General features: G+C 38.2%; 1 protein-coding gene across 1 annotated transcript in view; it reads left to right on the top strand.

Annotated features, from left to right (window-relative positions):
* Positions 1-15332, top strand: part of PPFIA1 (PTPRF interacting protein alpha 1) — an 88573-nt gene extending 73241 nt beyond the window's left edge. The window contains exons 20-29 of the mRNA XM_065404451.1: positions 2740-2821; positions 2949-3149; positions 5924-5986; positions 6476-6502; positions 9411-9586; positions 9671-9768; positions 10950-11125; positions 11761-11829; positions 13741-13906; positions 15304-15332. Coding sequence (XP_065260523.1) covers positions 2740-2821; positions 2949-3149; positions 5924-5986; positions 6476-6502; positions 9411-9586; positions 9671-9768; positions 10950-11125; positions 11761-11829; positions 13741-13906; positions 15304-15308 — 1063 coding nt within the window. The 3' untranslated portion in view covers positions 15309-15332. The remainder of the gene's footprint in view (positions 1-2739; positions 2822-2948; positions 3150-5923; positions 5987-6475; positions 6503-9410; positions 9587-9670; positions 9769-10949; positions 11126-11760; positions 11830-13740; positions 13907-15303) is intronic.
* The last annotated feature ends 8085 nt before the right edge of the window (positions 15333-23417 follow it).

The raw sequence follows: 23417 nt of genomic DNA, 5'->3' as shown, positions 1-23417 counted from the left end.
TAAATTTTTCAGTTTTGCTGTGGTTGTCCATTTGCAAGGTTGACTATTGTGCTTTATCCCATGAGATAACTTCATGCTTTTTCTTGCTTAACCTACATTGTTTTTGATTGTGTTGCATATGTCACCTCTCCATTCTGCGAATGACACCAGTCTTGCTACCCTTTTTAGCATCTTCAGCACTGTAGTGTTAATGCTTTTTCATACTGTACAAGTAACAAAATAATACAAGACTATTGGAAATTGATTCCTTGCATAGGCAATGGAATTTTGTAATTTCCTGGAATTTTATTTTGACCTCACCCCTTAAAATTTGCAAACCCATATGCAAAATTGAGTGTACACAGGTGATGGGATGTGAGTCATAGATTACATGGCAGTAGGGAACAGGATGTATCCTTTAAAACTGTTTAATTCCAAATTTTTAAAAAAAGATACAGAATTTCTTTACAAAATGTAAATAGTTTTGGACTATTAGCTGTACTTCATTAATTAAGTAATTTCAGCCTTAACTCTTTTTTTGTTGGTTTTGTTTGCAAATAATTATTTTAAATAATCCATTTTAAAAACTAGGATTTTATCACAAAATAAGAAAATAACCTGTCAGCTTTAGGTATTCATTTTGTGGATGAGTACTTGTTTTTTGCTTGCAAGGTTATTCTCAACGTTACTACTATCGTCTAGTTGGGACTTCAGTTGAGTATTAAATCTTTCCTGGGCCAATACATTCACCTAAAAAAACTATAGGCGAAACAATAAAATCAATTATCTGTCTGTTGATCGCCAACGACTGGCTAATTTTTTTGATTTCTCATAGTCTTGACACTTTAATATATATGAATAAAATATAAGGCTTTTCTGTACCCTGACCATAATTGTTACATTGCAGAGCTATAGTTGTACTAAAGTAATCTTGTGGCTGTAGCATTCTAAGACTTCCTAATTTTGACAATTCCTTAAGCCTAGAATCATTCAATATTATAGGTCTAGAGGTGTAGACATTGTTTGCTTTTGATGAACACCTATTGACTTAAATGGAAAGAGATCATGAGTATGTAGCCAAGGATACAGTATCTTGTTACTGCACATATATTTTTAATGGAATACTGTACCAGAGATGGAGCTGGATTAGTAAAGAAAGTTCTTGGTGACTGTTGTATTTAAAAAATTTATGGAGATTCATTCATGAGAATAACTGGTCCAGATTTATAAGCTGGATGAACAATGGGGAAGAAGAAAAAGCAAAATTGAAACATGTTACAAAATTCATCCAATTAGCTAGCTCTAACTTTGGCTGTTTAAAAGTATACTGCCAATGCACAAAATCATGCTGTCAGTCTAAATTTATTTTTTGTTGAATTTTTCTCTCTTACCTTTAATTAAATATAACATGCAAATACTGTTGCATGGTATAAATGCCACATAATGCAAGTTCTCATTTGCCTGTTTACTTGGGTCTAATTGTGACAAATGCAGGTTTTGACCACCTTTGGGACCTCTTCAACTGCCTTTATAATGTGTACAATAACTACATGCATACTATCAAGTATCAGAGGGGTAGCCGTGTTAGTCTGAATCTGTAAAAAGCAACAGAGGGTCCTGTGGCACCTTTAAGACTAACAGAAGTATTGGGAGCATAAGCTTTCGTGGGTAAGAACCTCACTTCTTCAGAAGAAGCTCTGAAGAAGTGAGGTTCTTACCCACGAAAGCTTATGCTCCCAATACTTCTGTTAGTCTTAAAGGTGCCACAGGACCCTCTGTTGCTTTTTACATGCATACTGTAATGCAAATAGTTGGGATTGTACTGCCCATACTCTAGCCTTAGTCTTTTTTCATTGCAAGCGGGCAAATCCTGGTAGCTTAATGGACAAAACTGAACTTCAAAAGACCTTGCATAAATTCCATCTGGTGCAGAATGCAGTTGCTTAGGATGTCTGAAATTATTTCCTTGTTGTAGGATTCAACAATATTGATTATAATTTCTTTAATTTAGAAGCCATTAAAGAGTCCCTGTCCAGTAATATTTTAATGCTATGTATGTATATTAGAATCCAAAAAGCCAAACATAATGTTAGTCCAAGTTCTGTTTTCAGATATATGAGTGAGACTGTATAAGCTTAATTCTCCCTGGGGAGGATGAGGAGGTATAAATAAGTGGGGAAGAGAGAAGTTGGGGAGTATGTCAGATATTTTATAGAAAACCTAAAATGAAACTTTTTAAATTAGTGTTTACAGAGGGTTCCTATGACAAAGCAATATGTTGTAATAGTTGTAAAGCATATTAATTCACTGAATAATGGCAAATTTGCTACATAAGCAGTAAGTGATGTCTGTTTTAACCAGTCTCTCACCAGCATAGATTGATTGTTCTCAACCTTTTCTACCAATCCACCTCCAAATTACATGGGACTCACCTCTCATTTAGCAAAATGGTAAATGGGCAGGGTGAACACAACCATTTGGCGCATGTTTGCAAACCCCTGGCACAGAGCATTTTCTAGTTCCAAAAAAGCAAGACTTAGCATTTCTGCCATACTGAAATTTTACATTGAACATGCCATGCCACATTTGCTATGGCCCTGTCCTCTTTTTGGGTATCTTACAGTGTCTGTAAGATTGTTAAAGGAGAAAAGCTGGATGAAGGAAACAAAATACTGGTGTTTAAATAAATGAAACATAGAGTTTAAATGACTATTTCAATATTACTTTCTCTTCATTTAATGACTGTTTTTATAATTTTAGACATGAATTGCTTGAGGACGCTAGAAGGCAAGGTCTGCCTTTTGCACAATGGGATGGCCCTACTGTGGTGGTGTGGCTAGAGGTAAGTGATCCCATTTTAAAAGATAAGGTACCTATACAGGAGAGACTTGTAGCATTTTTAGTAACTTGAAGATTTGAAGAAACATATATTTACATATACTACTGACATATTATTTTCTATTTGCCAGTTATGGGTAGGGATGCCAGCATGGTATGTGGCCGCTTGCCGAGCAAATGTGAAAAGTGGTGCCATCATGTCTGCCTTGTCTGATACGGAAATACAGCGTGAAATTGGAATCAGTAATCCTCTGCACAGGTTGAAACTGAGGCTTGCCATTCAAGAGATCATGTCACTAACAAGTCCATCTGCCCCTCCTACGTCAAGAACGGTAAGAAAAAAATTGGAAGTAACTTAAGCTAGTGGGAGGGAAATCACTACTGAAACAGCATCAAACATTTTTTTTTTCTCTGCTCTGTTAAATACAGAAATTTCTTCAGCAGACTCCAGAATTCTAATTGAAGAATATTGTGAGTGGGAAATTTGAGTTTTTAAGAGAAATTTTCAGAAATGTACATTAAAGTGCAAAGGACCACATAACAGTTTAAAAAGAGGAGACTTTTAGTTTCCAAAAAACTCGTGGAATAACCATCATATTAGCTTATAATAGATCTTACAATATTCATGTTTTTAGCAGTAAAGTAAAGCAGACACTGTATGCTATTGCAGAAGTTAAGCGAAGATGTCTACTGATTTTTTGTTTAGGGAAAGATTAGCTATTTTTCATTTCAACATGACAGTCTATTTTAAATGAGGGAAATATTAAGAATAGGTATAATTTGCCAGGTGTATATTGTATAATTTTTTGATTAAGGACTATAACATACATATATGTAACTGTTGTAAATTAAAGGAAGACTTCATTTTAGAATTTGTAAAATATTGAGTAAGTTGCTATCAGAGAGAAATTAAATCAGCTGAATGGGTGATAAGAATTCTGAGCAATGGCATCATCTCAGTATAATTGATCATTAAGGCTGCGAGTCTATCACAGAAGTCACGGATTCCATGACCTCTGTGACTTCTGCAGCAGCTGGTGCTGGCTTAGGAGCTCCCCGAGCCGGGCAGTGCCTGGGCCAGAAGCAGCAGTTTGGGTGTGTGGGAGAGGGCTGGGGCGGGGTGGGGGGGCGTTTACCTCATGGTGGGGGGCTCCCCGGCTCCCACTGGCATTGCCCTACAGCTCCTAGGCAGCAGAGGGGCTGAGGGGGAGGAGGCTCCACGCTGCCTGTGCCCACAGCTCCCATTAGCTACAGTTCCCAGCCAATGGGAGCTGCAGCAGCTGGCTCTTGTGGTGGGAGCAGCGTGCAGAGCTGCAGGGACGCAGAGCTGGGTAGGGAGCCCCTGCCAACCCTCCCCCCAGCACCAGCAGGGGTCCCACTCCCGGGCCACATGCCGCCCCCCAGCACCAGCGGGGGTCCTGGGCCACTTCTTCCAGCACCCGCAGTGTCCCCGGACCGCCGCCGCCCAAGTTTTAGTCACGGGTATTTTTAGTGAAAGTTATGAACAGGTCACGGGCCGTGAATTTTTGTTTACTGCCCGTGACCTGTCCAGGACTTTTACTGAAAATACCTGTGACTAAAACGTAGCCTTATTGATCATGAACTGTGACTATTGCCATGAGAAACTGTCTGTGATTTTAATGGGCTCCATGTGGGCATAGTTGTACACCTGCATTTAGCCAGTGGCAGTATTGGGGCTTGTAATTGGCATGTTGCATATACGCTCTGAATTTTGCTGGAGAACTGCCATGGTTTAAAAACATTTGAGTTACTTTGCATAATTTAAAGTATTTCTATAATTGCATGAGACATTCCAGTAAAAGGAGAGGGTTGCATTGATATAATTGTATTCTGTCATGTACTGTTAATGAGAGGCACTGACTCCTCTTGGAAAATATTGGAAAACATCCTGGGTAAAGGATATTCTGATTTATTTTCATTCCCCTTTTTATGTTGCTAGAGATATTGTTCAAAAACAAACCTTTGTTGTTGTTGCTGATGACTTGTTTGTTTAATCTCAAGTCAAAGAATATTAACAGATCATTATGCCATAATGGGATGAGTTCAGAAGCAGCAGACAAAATATATTAATGCAAATGTTAGTAACTTAGGAGAAAAAAAAAAGTAGAAAAATTCTCCAGAAAATAAATCAGTATAGTTAGTTTTAAATACTATGTCTTTTTAAGTACTATGTTTTTTTATACCTTTTCCATAAGGTAGCAATGTTTTGTAAAGTAGAATGTCTTTTCTATTACGGAATGGGTTTTTTTGGTACTTCCTTACTTAGTGGGCTTATGCAGATGTGGAAAAATTTGTTCCAATAATAATAAAAAGCCATCTTTGTTTATAAAACCAAAATCAGATTCACAAATTATAATTATGCTAAATCTTACATAGGTCTCATCCTACATTCATATTGCACCAAATGGTCTATTTACTTAAATGGGAGTGTTATGGATCTTTGTCTGCATGATCATTCTGACTGCTGTGTAGGGAAATATTTCTGGAAATATTTTAGGCTTGAACAGAGAACAAGTGGCTATTGCAGAAACTGCTTTATAAGTATTGGTAATAATTTTAGCAAAATACATATGACATTTAGTAGATTAGTATCACTCCTCACTGAAAATAGTGACTAAAAAAAAGTTCAAGAATACTTTTAAATGTGCAGAATTACAAAAATGTTTAATAAAATTAAAATTGCAGTTGTTAGAATGTTGTCCAGAAGTACATGTAACACACCAAAGGAAAATTTGTAGTTAAGAACAAATAACTTATAAAAGGGACATTATTAAAATGAATATTTTAGAATTTTGTTCAACATTACAGTTCTTGTCATAGTTGATTTGTTAATCACATCAATGTAAACTATTTAACACACTTTGTAATTGTTAAATAATCTTTGAAGGGAGATGCCCCATGTCAGTGCACCTTTTATTCTACATTATCATTTTAAGTAAATTTGTACTTCAGACTTTAGAAACCATTGCTTTTGCCCATGCCTGCTCCTTATATGTACCTATTGCTTATATATTCTGCAACCTTTCCTCTTTGTTACTGCTTTCCTTTCATTGGATGTGATTGGTTCACTGTGGGGTCATATTAGACCACGGGAAATGTCTGGGTAACACATGAAGAAATGGAAAATCTTACAGCCACGCCACAAACGGTTAGTTACAGCACTGCCACTTCTGTTCCTTATAGTGCTTTTCCCACTTTTTGATTGCTTGAATCATGTGCCTTTTAGTCTTTCAAAAGAATGAAAGTATTAAAATGGCTCAAGTATTTGGATTATGGCTTCCTTTAGTTACTAACCCTATATGAAACTATAATTCACACTTTACTCTTTTTTTTCCTCGGGGACAAAAAAAAAAATCAACAATGATTCTTACTGAAGGCAGACTAACTGTATTGTGTGTACAGTTTATTTGCACATAAATTTCTTCTTTACAGAAAACCCAATCAGTACAAGCATTTTCCTACTTCCATTAAATTTTATATTGTTTGTTTTTAAATGCATGTTGCTTGCATTCTTTAGATTTTTAGCATGCCATAAAGATACTGCATCTGGTCTGCATCTTTAACTTTGCTCTTAATACTAAACTTATAAATACTAATATTTGTGTGTTCTTTTGCTTTTCTAACCACATAACATCAGGAAGATGAGGAGGGAAGCTGGGCTCAGGTTGGAGATTTTATGTAATTTATTATACAGTATATGTAAAGCAACACAATGCAATTAGAGCATGAATGATAATCTTTGTTTTCCTCTAATAATGTTTTGATAATCTAAATTTGTAGATATTATTACTAACCTTATAAACTGGCAATGTGATTCTCAGACTATATTTTGTAGTTCACTCATTTTAAAATTTGCTGATGCATCATGAACAAATTTGAAAAAAAAACCCCATATTTTGTTTAGAAGTTAAGACTATCATAATACAGTGGGCACTGCACTAAGTCTATAAATAAAATATATTGTTTTTCTTTCCTCTTTCCAAGGCTATTTAACATAACAGGACTATTCAAAAGTCCTGCTTATTGTTTGTTACTTAAACTTTTTGTCCTCTGTGACATTATAACAAGTTAATGTGAAAACTGTTCTCTCTTAAACTGTGGTCTATGACTTTGTGGACTGAGCAGCAGAACAGACCAAATTGTTAGAGAATTGATTTAATACAAAATAACTCCTTATTGCATCTAAAGCCTGGAATGCTATGGAGATGCTGGCTCTGTGTCAGGCCAATGGTTCAAGGAAAATATCTGCCTGTTATGGAAGACCCTAATACAATCTCACTGTTACCATTATCGCTGGCCAACTTCTATTATCATAGGGATGCTATGTCCAGGCACAGTGTGTTTTTGTGTCACCAATATAGTCCTGCTTGCACAGTTGTTCAGTCTCAGATCTGTAGTAAATCCCATTTGTAGCCTCAACTAATGAGATGGAGTCTGTCCAGGGGTGTGTGTGTGTGTGTGTGAATATAATATATGACTATATAGAAAAAGGATAAAAAGTAAAATAACTGAGGAGAGCTTCTTTAACCCAATATCTTTGGGCTGTACAACTTCTTGTTTCCTCTCTGGCCTCCAGCACAGTCCTGTTATGGAAAGTATAATTTCTTCTTCGAGTGCTTGCTCATGTCAATTCTATCCTAGGTGTGCGCGTGCGCCATGTGCACAGTTGCTGGAGATTTTTCCCTTCGTGGTATCCGTAGGGCTGGCCCTACTGTCCCCTAGAGTCCCACCCACATGCACTGGTATAAGGGGCACCACCGGATCTGCACCCTCTCAGTTCCTTCTTCCTGCCAGTGACGGTTGCTTGGAACAATCTTCTTGCTCTCACAGGGCTTCCCTAACAGAGGTCTGTATCAAGCAGAACATTTTTCTGCCTGTCTTCTTTCTGAAGCCTCACAGCATTGCTCAGGAACGGAGGCTACACACATTAGACGTTAGTTGGGCCCTGGCCTTCTATATCGAAAGGACTAAGCCCTTCCGCAAGTCTATGCAGTTTTTTGTAGCTGTGGCGGACAAGATGAAAAGACTACCAGTGTCATCCCAAAGAATCTCATCCTAGATAATCACCTGCATCCAGGCTTGCCACGAGCAGGCAAAGATTCTACCTCCAGCTATCATGACAGTTCATTCCACAAGAGCCCAGGCTTCATCAGCAGCATTCCTCATGCAGTTACCAATCTAGGACATCTGCAGGGCCGTGACATGGTTGTCGGTTCATACCTTCTTGTCCCACTATGCCATCACCCAACAGGCCTGTCGTGATGCCAGTTTCAAGAGAGCAGTGTTGCAATCAGCATGACTGTAAACTCCAAGCCCCCCTCTGGGGATACTGTTTGTGAGTCACCTAGCATGGAATTGACATAAGCAAGCACTCGAAGAAGAAAAAGCTATTACTAACCTTCTGTACCTGTGTTTCTTCGAGATGTGTTGTTCATGTCCATTTCATGATCCGCCCTCCTTACCCCTCTGTCAGAGTTACTGGCAAAAAGAAAATGAGGGAGTACAGAGCCAGTGGCATCCCTTATACCGGTGCATGTGCACAGGGCTCCAAGAGATGCTAGAGCCGGCCTTATGGCTACCAGAAAGGGAAAAATCTCCAGCAACTGTGCACATGGTATGCGCACCCCTAGCATGGAATTGACATGAGCAACACATCTCGAAGAATGACAGTTACGCAAAGTTAGTAGCCATTTTATTAAAACCCCTTTAAACTACTTTTCCAGCTCAAAGCTTAATTGGAGTCAGACACCTAACTGCGCTTTGAAAATCTCCCCCAGAGCTTGTCATTCAAAGACAAGGAGCCTTCAAAATAGGGAATAGCAGTTACAGCTATGAGCCCAGAAAAAGATGTTTCGTTTTTTGTGTTTTTTCACCAATATCAATTCCCCAAAACTCCTGTTAATATTCAAAAGTCTGCAGTGAATTTGGCTGTCTGAATGGGGGGAGTACAGGAAAATAAAATACATTACATCACTTCAGAAAAAAAAATTTTTTTTTCATGAGACATGGTGTGTTCAATATCTCATCAGTTATGTTATATTTTATGGTGTCAAACTGAATTTGAGGAACATGCAAAAAGTCATCAAAATTTGATACAAAAATTAATGGAAATTTTACTTCTGAACATTTTTATATTCCCTTTTTTAAATAAGCATCCTTACACCACTTCAGAAAAAAAATTATTTTTTTCATGAGACATGGTGTGTTCAATATCTCATCAGTTATGTTATATTTTATGGTGTCAAACTGAATTTGAGGAACATGCAAAAAGTCATCAAAATTTGATACAAAAATTAATGGAAATTTTACTTATTCTGAACATTTTTATATTCCCTTTTTTAAATAAGCATCCTTTTCCAATGAAAAGATTAAATGTAAAGTGGCAAACTTCAACTCAAAACTTTCATAGTGTATTTTTTCCAAACTAAAAGGTACCAGTTAAAAAATGGAAGGCAAGGCAACTTTTAAAAATACTATATACTAATGTGAAGTTTAGGGAAAGACATTGTTTAGTGTTTCTTTGCTTTTGATACGAGTAAATCACACTTAATTCTTATTTTTTTTAAAAACAGACTCTAGCATACGGTGATATGAACCATGAGTGGATTGGCAATGAGTGGCTCCCCAGTTTGGGGCTCCCTCAATACCGCAGCTACTTCATGGAATGTCTTGTTGATGCTAGAATGCTAGATCACTTGACTAAGAAAGATCTCCGTGGACAACTTAAAATGGTTGACAGTTTTCATAGGTAAATAGACTTAAAGCAGTCTTTATCATACTCTTGATTAAGTGTTCTAGCTTATCCCTAAATATGTTTTTCTTTTCCCAACAGAAACAGCTTCCAGTGTGGTATTATGTGTTTGCGAAAATTAAATTATGACCGAAAAGAACTTGAAAGAAGAAGAGAAGAAAGCCAGAATGAAATAAAAGGTTAACTATTTCTGTCTTGGGTTCACTTTAGATTTTAAAGTCTTCCCAGTAAGATGCCTCAAAATTGCATTACTTTAAAATTAAGTCAATTACTTTAAATTGGAAAGTATTATTTCATGGCGTCGTAGAAATGCCATATGGAAGCGACCTATTAGTAGGGCCCTCTGTAGTCTACAATTCTGTAGCTACAGAATATACCATAGAACCCACTGTAGAACAATTGCGCTGTGAAATGAGCTTTCATTTAATTTTGTTATTGTTCTGAAGAAAAATTTCCAAGCGTGAACTAAAGAAACTGTTTTATTTCAGAAGACATCTCTGAGATGACAGTTGTCCCCATTTTTTCAGTAACTCTGAAGCCTACAATTATCTGATAGTTTGTAAATATTAACCATTTTGTTACTGGTGTTTTTTAATGAAAAACATCCAGTTAATTTGTGAATACTGAAGAGGGGATGGAGGTAGTGGGGAAGCAGGAGTAGGAATTCAAGCCCACACCTTACCTCCTGCATTCCCAAGGAAGAAGGAAGATCAAATGCAGTAGTAAGCTATAGGGAAAATCACTCTGTTTTTAAAGAACTGAAATAACCTATCAATATAGAATTGCCCTTGGTCTCCAAGGATAGGAATGTCTAACCGTTAAAGGGGTTTGTGGGCTGGAAAGAGCTTCTCCACCCACATAAGTGCCAGGCGAAAAGGTGCAGTCCATGCAGTCTGAGGAGCACAAGGACTGCTCCAACCATACTTCCTCACAGGCAGGGAGGAGGGTGGGCTATATCTCCCACTTCTCCACACCCACCCATAAAGCAGGACAGCGTAAACTGCAGTAAATGAAGAGGTGTGGCAATGAGCACTGTCTCCCTTTGCTCTGTGGAGCACATGAAGGAATTCTGTGTTGTCAATAAAAACATTTGCTGCATATTGAAAATTTAGAGACCGCATAAAATGAATTGAATATCAAATTAAATAACCCAAATATTTGATACTTATTTCAAGCAGATTTCTCCCTCTGAACTCTCCCAGAGACTGGTTGGCTCCATATCACCCCTTGCTGTGGCCTGTGCCTAAATGACGCAACTGAACCTTATGCCAATGTAATATAGAAGAAACAAGACCTGTAGTTATTTGTATAGACATTTTGTTATGCAGTTTTATATAGCATATTTGTTTTTCTTCTTTAGATGTTCTTGTATGGAGCAATGACAGAATGATTCACTGGGTACTGTCAATCGGTCTTAAAGAATATGCAAATAACCTTATAGAAAGTGGAGTTCATGGTGCACTTGTGGCCTTAGAGGAAACTTTTGATTTCAATGCATTAGCTTTATTATTACAAATACCTACTCAGAACACACAGGTAATAACTGTAATAACTTCATGTCTGCTGATTTTTTTCCCTAGCCATTTTAATAAACCATATTGTCATACAATCTAATTTTATGTAAGCAAGTAATCGTTTGTCAACTGTAGAAATTTTAAAAATTTAATGTTATCTATAGTATGTCTTCTACCATAGACTTGGAAACATATCACAATAAAACTTAAAATTTTTCATAATTTCTACCATGTGATCTAATTAATTTATTTGTATTTAAACAGGTTTGTTTTCTCACAGCACATCTTCTCCTATAAATTGGCCTATCCTTTATTATCACTTATTTGTCTCTTGTAATACCCATGGTGTGCTAGGTGCTCTGTAAATACAAAGAAAAAGCACTCTTTTCACTGTGCAGTCATTAATTTTGCATCTGATATCATGAATTTTCGTGACACAGATATAAGATTATGACTGCACTGAAATCCCCCCTTAAATGTGTAATTGCAACTTAGCAAGTACTAAATTAATGCTATATTGCACAATACTGTGATGATAGTGTTACCATATATTCATTTTATAATGTGAACATAGGAATAGTTTTTTAAATGTACTATAGATGCTTGTGGTTTGTTGGCTTTTCAAGACTCACTTTAATGCCTTTATTTTTAATTTAGGCTCGTGCTGTTTTGGAGAGAGAATTTAATAACCTTCTTGTTATGGGCACTGACAGGAGATTTGAAGAAGTGAGTTTTGATTTATTGGTCTGTTTGAATTTGCATTAAGAAGAAGCCTGATCTCTGATCAACCTATTAAAATGAAGGCATTTGGATTGGATAGTCTCTTTAAACTATTACTATACAGAGAATGATTTTTAAAAAGTGGAAGCCTTAACTTGAATTTTCTTATCTTTGTGAGTTACTGTATGTATTTTGTGTATATTTGGCTCATATTTAGACAGAATTATTCTGAACGTCAAAGTGTGAGGTGCTCAGCAAATTTGTGTTGTCTGTAACTTTAACCATAGTTAGTGCCAGAGAATGCCTTTTTGTCTGAATCCATCTCTCTTCCTAAAATATAAGTAAGTGAGGGACTACTGACACTCACTTAATAAGTCATAGTATATATAGGTGTGTGTAAGCATGTAGCTCTGCCAATGTACCTAGCCTTAATCTGCAGCACTCCTTCTATTCTAATTCTGGGTCTCTCTTGAGCACGCTACTAGTAGGCTGTTGGCTTTATAACTTGTAAAATGTAAACCAAGATAAAATTACCAAATTCTCATATACTTTGTATCCTTATTCAATTTATGATCTGAATGCATTTTTAAAGCAAGAACATCTTAGTTCTTAAGTAATGTAGGTGAAAATATCAGAGGGGTAGCCGTGTTAGTCTGGATCTGTAAAAAGCAACAGAGTGGTCCTGTGGCACCTTTAAGACTAACAGATGACACCCTTGTGCTCTCTGGAGCAGCACTGGATCAGGGTCCCTACCATAATTTAGACAACACAAGGGGAGAGGGGGTGTCTGTCTAATTTGCCTCCCCAAGCTGCACTATAGGCTGCATCACTGCCTAGTTGGAATCTCTGCCTTTCTTTGTGTTGCCGCCCCACCCTGACATGCCCCTTCTACCCTCAGCTTACCCTCTAAACTACGGCTTGCAAGGGGGGTCATTGGAAAGCACCTTTACCGCTGTCTTCCGTGGTGACTGCGCCAGAAAATCTTCCCACAATATAAAAACGAGCTCTTAGGGCACTTTTATGCCACTCCAGCCTTCCTATGCAGCACAAGGGCCAGAGCAAATTATGGGGGTCTTGCTTTAGGAATCGATATTTGCATCCATTTTAATTTTAAATCCAAAAGAAATTGAGATTAAAAACTGACATTCAAAACGTTTAACCAGATCATTTGTAGTGGGTTGTGATAATAAATATAAACAATCCATGGATATATATGCACATAAACATACAATATCCAGTAGAAAAATTTTTTGTATTTCACGGGCAGAGCACCAGCTGTCTTGGTTAGTAGGTCCAGTGTCATTCTTGTGAATTAAAAAACAATTTTTTAAGCTGTAGATGCACTACTAGGGAGTCGGGGGGGGGGGGGGGGAAGGAGGAAATAGTTCAATTTGAGGATGCACTCTATTCCACATAGCCCTATTAAAAGGTTTCAAATCACTTAAAAATGAAACAATGCATAAATTAGGGAGGTACTGTAGTACTATTGTGGTTTTGTACTGTTTATCGTTCACTAGTCAGTCCTTTCCTCTAATCTTTTGTGCCCTACTGCTATATTTCAATATAGATATTCCAGCAAAAGTGGAATTTAAGAGGCCAAAGGGATTATTTATACCTGGTTGTTAATGTTCCCGAAATATGTGTTCTCTTGTCTTCTCTTATAACCCTTCCATTTACTTCTCACTACTAGATTATATGGCATTTGTGAATTATCTTAAATCCTAAATCACAAATATACACTAATGTGCAGTTAAATTAAAGATAGGCAGCCAGATCTTTTTTTCCAAGAAATACTAAGCACCTTGACTCGGATAGACGCTTGGAGTTGTGGGGAAAGATATTGATCCTGCTCTAATTTTAATTTATAGTAAATAATCCTGTTTTTAGAATTACTAATGATGCTGATCAATCTGACAGGATGATGATAAAAGCTTTAGACGAGCACCTTCGTGGAGAAAGAAGTTTAGACCAAAGGACATAAGAGGCTTAGCTGCTGGATCTGCAGAGACTCTTCCTGCAAACTTCAGAGTTACCTCCTCAATGTCTTCACCTTCTATGCAGCCAAAGAAGATGCAAATTGATGGTACAAAAACTACTTTGCTATTTTTAAGCATTAACTTTTTTGCTTGAGGTTGTAAGTGAATTAAGTAGCCAGAATCTTTTAATTTTAATCTGCATAAAAGCATCTGCCTTGTGCATGTTTATATGTGTAAAACTTTTTATTTCAAATATAGGTTTATTTTTGTAGTAACTTGTGTGAGCTTTCTAGCAGATATATGGTTCCTTTTCAGGGTTTTTTTTTCTCTAGGAAAAGACTAGAAGGTCTTTTTAGCTAGGATATACTTTTTCCGTATCTCTGAATATGGAAATAAGATGACATTCCATTAACTATTTTACTGATATTTTCTTACCTTGTGAAAAGGGGGCAAAACATTTCTAATTAGTATTAATAAGAGCACAAGTAAAGCCTAGATGTAAGGTAGTGCAGTAATGTCCATTGATAAGAATTACTGGAAAACAAAAATAAAAGTAGGAAATTTCATCTTAAAAAAAAAGGGGGGGGGGGAAATCTGAGGTTATTTTTATACAGCATAATGTAGTAGTAAAAGGCACCGTTTTCTTTTTGCTTTGTAAATCACTTAACTATTGAATGTATTTTTAAGATAAATTAAGTTACAATACAGTTTTACCACGGGTGTGGACTTTATTAAGAGCCATGTGTATGTGCTTGAGAGCAGAATTTGGCAAGATATATAAAGGTAATCGTATCTACATTACAAATATAATTTTTGGTAGCATATGAGTAAGCTTTCTCTTTAATTTTTGGTTTTACAAAGCACAGATAAAAATCAGTGCTTGCCAAATGGAAAATTTTATTGGTGATGGAATGTACCAAGCAATTACAATTTGAGAACTTCCTTTGGTCAAATTTGGACCAAAGGTCTTTGGTAGTGTGCCTATTTTGTTTGAACACTTTAACTAAATACATGAAGTTTAAGAAGAAGTTTAAGAAGAACCCCTATATATTACACATAAATATTAAGAATGTTAGTGGGATGCTTAAAATTTTAAATATTACTCACTAGTGTAAAATATCCAGTCCAGAAGTTCTTTGCACCATATAATGTTTAACGTAATTTAAATGTAAAATATTAAATATTCACATTCTAAAAATTCAAGTTTTCTTCTGTGCAGTGAAAAACTGAGAGAAATCTTGTAAAGCAGAATATTAATAGTTGTACTTCTAGACATGATGATTCACTTCTGCCATTTACAGTGCCCTAGCTTGCATGAGTATTGTTTTATTAGGAATTTTTTGTCAAGCTAAGCATTGAAACTGGAACTAGTAAATAGATGAACTTAAAGTTATTTTAAATTCTGCTTTTCTAATTTATTGTAACCTTAGTTGAGCGTGTACAGTAGCTGTAATCACATTGCTGTGTGATTTTTTTTTTTTTTTTTTTTTTTTTTTTTTTGAAGACTAACTGCATGCTGTGTTCTGCATGTCTTCCTTCTATGATTGTTGAAACAGGCAATGTATCAGGAACACAAAGGCTGGATTCCACTACAGTAAGGACTTACTCCTGTTAAAGGCGTCTGTTGGTGAGTAAAAAGGATAGGTATAGCAGTAAAATAGGCCACTTTGTAGAATATAAATTTTAAAGTTTAAACCAAATCCAAAAACTATTAATATCTAAATGTGGAAAAAAAAACACAAAACCACTAATCAGTTTAAAATATAAATACTACATTGAGAATTTTAAGGTGGTTCCTTATAGCTAAGGCTGTCAACCTTTACATAATATAATCCTAATTTTAAAGTTAATTTGCAAAGGAAAATAATTGGTCTTTTTCTTTTTTGTTCCTTTATTATATATTTTTTAAAAGGCATGAAAGGATTTTTCTGCAAAAAGTGTTAGATTTTTGGTCATCTTTACATTAGGAATTCAGGCCTTATCTACTTTGATTTTCCTCAAGGACTTTACAGGGTCAGCTGGTAGTCCTAGCTGGATTATGACATCTCAAACACCGAGAGAGTGAAATCTGATTTGAGAGGGGCAAGTGAATAGTTTTCATTCAAAGTGGGCAGAGTACTGTTGCTCTAGTTTCAGGGAAAAAAGAGGTAATGGGAAAATTTAAGTAAGGGTATGTCTACGCTTATCCGCCAGATCGGCGGGCAGCAATCGATCCAGCGGGGATCGATTTATCGCGTCTAGTCTAGATGCGATAAATCGACCCCCGAGCCCTCTCCTGTCGACTCCATAAACAAACAATCAGCATAAACAAACATCTCATGATGCCAACCAAAGTAAAAAACTTTCTACATTTGTGAACCCAACCAAACATCTGCGCAGAACCCTCCAACAATAATAATCGCTTCAGATGCTTTCCTACTAGGTTAGGGAGCACACTTGCGCAATCATATGGTTCAAGGCTGCTGGTCCCATTGGAATCCATTCTACATATAAACCTACTGCACCTGCGGGCAGTTCACAATGCATGTTCCCATTTCCTACCTGTGATCAAAGACAGAACTATAAAGATCCTCACAGACAACGTTGCTTGCCTGTTTTATATAAACTGACAGGTGGGGGGGGAGAGGCACGGTCACGATCCCTGTGCACAGAAGCCATGCTATTATGGAATTGGTGCATCAGTCACAACATCGACATCTCAGCTTCCTACCTCCCAGGATGCCAGAACACCACAGCAGATGCACTAAGCAGAAAATTTTCCCAGGACCACGAGTGGGAAATGAACCTGGAGTACTACAGACTATATTCAAATAGGGAGTTCCCAACTATAGACCTTATTGTGACAACCCAAAACGCCAAGTGCCTACACGTCTGCTCCAGAGCAGGATTGGGATCCCATTCCCTGAGCAATGCTTTTCTCATCAAATGGGATGCACCCCTAATATATGCCTTTCCTTCAACCCCTCTTATATCCTGGGTCATACACAAGATCAGGACACCAGAGTCCTCTTGAAAGCCCCCACATGGCTGACAAATGTGGTTTCCTTACCTCCTAAAGATGGCTGTGTGCCCACCACACACACTTCCTCTTCTGCCTCATCTCCTCTCTCAGGATGCGGGCCAGGCCCGCCACCCAAACCTGGCAAGATTCCACCTCAAGGAGTGGCTACTCATGGTTCTGAGAAATCAAAATGACCTGTTCAGAGGAAGTAAGGGACATTCTTTCAAAGAGTCGTAAACCAACTATACAACATACATACCTGCACAAATGGAGGCGATTCAATACATGGTGCCAAAATGGATAAATCATGGCGGTTTCCTCTCTTCTACCACTGGTACTGGACTATATATTGGAACTTAAGAAATCGGCCTCTCCATGAGGTCAATCAGAGTACACCTCACAGCCATCACAGCATTCCACCACAAGGTGGATGAGTTCTTGATCTTCGCTCACCCCACCACCAAGATTTTCTCAAGGGCCTTCATAACATTTACTCAGCAGTACGAGCCCATACTCCATCCTGGGACCTCAATCTGGTGTTACAGGGCCTTACTGGACCCCCATTTGAACCACTAGTGATCTGTTCACTACTCCACCTTTCAATGAAAGTGGCTTTCCTCATGACCATCACATCTGCCAGGCGGGTAGGGGAATTAGGAGCCCTTATGGCACCTCCTCCCCCATACACAACATTCTTCTTTGAGTGCTTGCTCATCTCGATTCCATTCTAGGTGCATGCTCGCCCTTGTGCACACTCGTCGGAGACTTTTGCCTTTTGTTGGCTGCAGAGCCCCCTTGAGTGCCATGCTTATGCATCGGTATATCAGGTGCCGGCAACCCTATGCCCTCTGTTTCTTCTTACCGCCCGTGATGGTTGGTTGGAGTGTCTTGGCTTGCATTGGAAGAGCTTTAGCTGTTTTTTCAGCCCATTGTTCTGTCTCCTTTGTAGTTAGTTTTTAGGTACTTAGTTTGACCTTTAAGTTAAGCGTTCAGTAGTTTTAGTAGTTAGAGTCCCGGCTGGGACTTCGCCGCAGGGCCCATTCCCCAGGCTTTAAGCCATGTTCATCATGTATCCGTCCAATGCCCATTAGTGACTCCCACAATAGCGGTTTGAAATGTCGGGGGGAAACACACAGAAAAGACAAGTGCAGGATCTGCAAGAACTTTCATCCTGAAACTCAAAGGGAGTGGGATATCCATCTGAGGGCCCACTTCATGGAGGATGCGCTTTGTCTTGCTTTGGAGCTCTCCCAGTCAGACTCCATGCCTAGCACTTTGGCGTCAGCACGTAACGCACTGCCGGCACCGGAACCCGCCTGTCACCATTCCCCTTCCCCAGTGCCCAAAAAGCGGCTGAAGCTGAAGGGTCCGTTGGCACCGCAGGACAAGGGGGCTTCGGGGAAAGGACCTGTGTTAGTCCACATGCCCGCCCCGGAAATACACAAGGGTACCGCTGTGGCCAGACCCCCTAGCCCAGCCAGAGATCCGACTCCAGGGAGCAGCAGGGGATCCTCATAGGGCTACCTGTGCCCGAGGCAGCCCTGGCGGGCAACAACCAACAGTAACTCCTCACTTAAAGTCATCCTGGTTAACATTTGTTGTTTCGTTGTTACGTTGCTGATCAGTTAGAGAACATGCTTGTTTAAAGTTGCACAATGCTCCCTTATAATGTTGTTTGGCAGCCGCCTGATTTGTCCACTGCTTGTAGAAAGAGCAGCCCATTGGAGCTAACTGGTGGGGGCTTGGAACCAGGGTGGACCAGCAGCCCCCCCCATCAGCTCCCCGCTCCCCTAAGTTCCCTGTGCAGCAGCTGCCTAGCAGGCTATCAATTGCCGGGCTATCAATCCCCTCCACTGCCGTGTGCTGCTCCTGCTTGCTGTGCAGAGGTTGGGGGGAGAGGGGTGCTAATGTCAGGGTGTCCTCCCCCCGCTACTTTAGTCCATTTCCACAGAGCGGCAGGGGCAAACGGGACACAACAGGGCTCAGGGAGGCAGCTTGCTGGCAGCAGCTGCTGTCTCAACTTGCTACTCTACTTAAAAAGGCAATGTACTTAGAGTGGGGTCAGCGAACTTAAAGGGGCAATGCGTCTCTCTCTCTCGCTCTCTCTCTCTCACACACACACACACACGCGATGTGTCTCTCTGTCTGTCTGCCATGCTGTCTCTCCTCCCTCCATTCCTGCTGCCTTGTAGATTGTGAGGCTACATTAACATCAATGTGTTAACCCTGGAGGGCTCAGCTGAGTGCTAGTTCATCATTTAGCAGTAAGGCATTCCCTGGGAAATATCCCACCCTCTGACTTCACCAACTCAACCAAGCTTCACAATCATTGCTGTGTACAGTATTAAATTGTTTGTTTAAAACTTGTACTGTGTGTGTGTGTGTGTATATATATATAGGGTTGCCGGCACCTGATATATATATATATATATATTAGTGACAAAGTTCCTCCTCTACCTTGGTGGGTCCTGCACTTACTGGCGGATTTGCTCGCTTCACAGATTCACCCTGTGGGTCAGGAAACAGTCCAGAGACCTTCCCCTCTGGTAGAAGCTATAGTCCAGGTCAATTCCTCCTGTGATTGATCAGGAGTTGAGAGGTATGGGGGGAACCCGGGCCCGCCCTCTACTCCAGGTTCCAGCCCAGGGCCCTGTGGACTGCAGCTGTTTAGAGTGCCTCCTGGTACAGTTGCATGACACCTACAACTCCCTGGGCTACTTCCCCATGGCCTCCTCCCAACACCTTCTTTGTCCTCACCACCGGACCTTCCTCCCGATGTCTGACACTTGTACTTCTCAGTCCTCCAGCAGTACGCCTACTCACTCTCAGCTTCTTGCACACCTCTTGCTCCCAGTTCCTCACGCACACTTCCTCTCCTCTGGCTCCCCCTGGCTTGACTGGAGTGAGCCCTTTTATAGCATCAGAGGGGCCTTAATTAGAGTCAGGTGATTAACTGCCTCACTAACTAACTCTTAGCAGGTTAATTGGAGTCAGGTGGTCTATTAGCCTGGCGCAGCCCCTGCTCTGGTCACTCAGGGAACAGAAAACTACTTATCCAGTGGCCAGTATATCTCTCTTCTGCTACTCTGCTGTTCCCAACTGGTCTGGGTCTATCACAATATATATATATATATATATATATGTCTTTTGTCTGGCAAAAAAAATTTCCCTGGAACCTAACACCCCCCATCCTTCCATTTACGTTAATTCTTAGGGGGCAATTGGATTAGTTTGACATTGTTTCTCTTAAAGTAGCATTTTTCAGGAACATAACTACAAATAGTTTTGTTCCAGTTTTCCCACTTTGGGGGTTCCCCCCCCTTTATAAGCGTGGACATTCCCCACTCTGTGCCATGCCAGACTGTTGAATTCATCATGGTCTTTAAAGTGAAAGACGCCTTTCATTGTCCTTCAGTTACAGTAAATGGGGCTGCCTGAAGCTGTTGTCTCCTTTCTTGCATAGATGCAGGTAACCCCATGTAATCCTATATCAAACACAATAAGAAATACATGGAACATATAATATTCATAAAGTATTACAGGTAGCTCCAAATACTTCACATGGTGTGGGGGAAGATTTGAAGAGGGCACATAGGGTACCAGAGTGATGGGGCTATGACATGGGGAACTTGAAAATGAGCCAAATCATGGTATGGGTGGGTATAGATGGGGAAGCAGGTGGGGATAATTTATGTAATACACACTTATGTAAATGCCTTAGTACATATTCATATAATATGCAAAATAGGAGAGTGCATCATTTTTCATAGTCTCTAGTTTTCCAAATTCACAGCCTTAATAGGTAGATGTGCACAAGATGCCCTTTAACTGTACCTCAGAAGATCCTATAACAACGTGGGACGGAGCCCCCATACTAGGTTACATCAGATACAAATCTGAAATCGATCTCTCAGTTGCCTCTTAAAGAACAGACAGAAATTCAGAAGTTGTCTGATTTAAGTCTGTGTCACTTGCAAGCGAAAATCATGTTTCTGTAGTGGTGCTTAAAATATTTTTATCATCTATATTCCTAGTGAAATTACTTTCAACGTTCACTCCAGGGGACTTGGTGCTGATAAGCTTTCACAGCAATAGATCAATTTCCTAGTATAGTTGGGGCTTCAAAGTCTGTAGCCTTTAGTATATAAAGGTACTCTAAAAGAGCTCTGTAGTATAAAATGCTGAGAAAGGAAGCTACTGCAGGTGAAGGTCAGTGTAAATGAGCCGGATCCATCCCTGTATAAATCAAGATACTTTAAAAACATTTCTTTGTGAATGTTAAAGCTCTTAACTCCAATTGCCTTAACGTTGTTGTTGTTTTAAATATATATTTTACACAGTAAGATCATCCAGAAAAAAAAAAAAAAAAGTTAATCTCTTATTGGGAATTGAAGGTATTTGACCTCTGGCCTCAAGTCTCATATTGCAACTGAAACATATATAGGGACCAAATAGAACTGTATACTTCATGAAATGGTAGTAATCTGTTAAATACATGCCACAACAGTGAGCTGTTTAACTGAGAAACTTGGAATGTAATGCATGTTTGCTTTTTTTTTTATCTTGAGACACTGTGTAACACATTTATTTTTTATTTTGCAGTTTACCCACACTATTTCTACCGGTGATATGCAGCATTTTGAACTCAAAGACCATATTTTAGAAATCAGTGGAATCTTTAATTTGTTAATACTTGTTAAATGGACACTTTGAGATATTTTATTACAGAGTTTTTAATTAGCAAATAAATTCATGAGTACCATAGAGAAAATATTTTAGAATTAAATGTTTCTTATATTTAAGTAAACCTATGTGACTTTTCATTTATGTAGTTACTTACCTTTTCCATCTGTATTCAGTCTATAAATCAAATCCTTGCTGATTTTATCCTTAATTTGTTAGTCTTTCCAACTGAATGTACTGTAATGCTTGTAAGTATATGTCCCTATGAGCAATATAGGGCTTTTGTAAATTATGCAGTTATTGTAATTATCATTGGGTTTTTTAATAATGAAACTGAAGGTGAAAAGGATTTTACTGTCTTTGTAAAAGTATCATGACACCAAGCAGTATATATTTTGTCTTTTTTGGAAATATTAGCTAGTTCTAAAAATTAAATAAACCAGCCTTTTTCAGATAAGCATTGAGATAAAGGTTTTAGTAAGCAGATCTAATAGATTTTTTTTTCCTGTTGATAGTTGTACCTTTTTCACAAAGAAAATTTGTCAGGTAGTGTGAATTTGTCTTCATTTAATGCTTTAGTACATTTTTAAAACGGGGGAACATTATAACACTATGGAACATGTTTTAGAATTGGTTAACTCTTTCATAACTTCCAGTCTGCTGTATTTGTATAGCATGTCTTTACAATGACTGAACATAAGCCATAAACTGAGAAATGTTTTCTCTCAGCCAAGGAAGAAGGACTTCATAATAGCTCCTGTTAGTAATCCACAGGACACAAAAAGTGCTTTCCTCCCATATCCGTTTGATTAAAAACATTTGTGGAAAGGCACTGATGCAACTATTCTTAGCGGACCAATCATGAAGCACTGTAGTCTAATGTAAAAAAAGAGTAGTAAAAGATGAAGGCACAGTATGCTGAAGAATAAATAAAGTAGTGCAACTTCTAATAAAGGCCTTATTTTTCCTATGTAAGTCATCTTTTTGCATTCATTTGTAAACTTGTTCTAAAAATTTGTCCAGATTTTTTAAAATTTTTGATGGTTGTAGCCATTTCAGGCTTTGCGTAGAAAATGTATCATTGAATGGCACATTAAAAAGCCAGTAAGAAATCTGTTCAGATCATGGTGCATTATTTATTATGCAACAGTATATATAGCATGTCTTTTTTTTTTTTTTTTCCCTTGTTTGGTTTCTTCTCTTTAGTTTACTTGTACAACTGAAATTCATTGTTACTGTTTCATGTTTTTTCTAATAATCTTTTTTGTGTACTTCTGATTATGTAACGAAGTATGTACAGCCTAAGTACTTTGAACTATTTTTACCACAGTATTATTTATTGCTTTCTTTCAATAAAGTTCTGAAGCATTTTTCCACTGCCAATAAAACGCTATTGAAAAAACTAAGATGTAATCGTATGCAAAAATGAAGCTATTTTTTGTGATGAGTGCTGGAGAGTTGTCAATAAAGTATCTTAACCATTGATTGCTGCTATGTGGATCTCGCTTCAAATGAAGACATGACTGATTCTTTCAGCAGATAACTGATGTTCAATATGGCTTCAATTTAAATTTGTGATGGAGGTCAAAGTTTGCATTTGTCACCAGCTCCCAAATGATCCGTTATATTATTCAATTTGTTTAATGTTGATTTTATTTAGAGCTGTCGATTAATCGCAACTAATTCACTTGATTAACTCAAATAATTAATCACAATTAATGGCAGTTTTAATTGCACTGTTAACAATAGAATACCAATTGAAATTAATTTAAATTTTTTGGATGTTTTTCTACATTTTCAAATATATTGATTTCAGTTACAACACAGAATACAAGGTGTACAGTGCTCACTTTATATTTTTATAAAGTGCACTGTAAAAATGATAAAAGAAATTATATTTTTCAATTCACCTCATACAAGTACTGTAATGGAAT

This window comes from Emys orbicularis, chromosome 4 (assembly GCF_028017835.1).
Source record: "Emys orbicularis isolate rEmyOrb1 chromosome 4, rEmyOrb1.hap1, whole genome shotgun sequence".
Classification (NCBI taxonomy): domain Eukaryota; kingdom Metazoa; phylum Chordata; order Testudines; family Emydidae; genus Emys; species Emys orbicularis.
The sequence above is the reverse complement of the archived record's forward strand: the minus strand, read 5'-3'. Positions and strand labels throughout refer to the sequence as shown.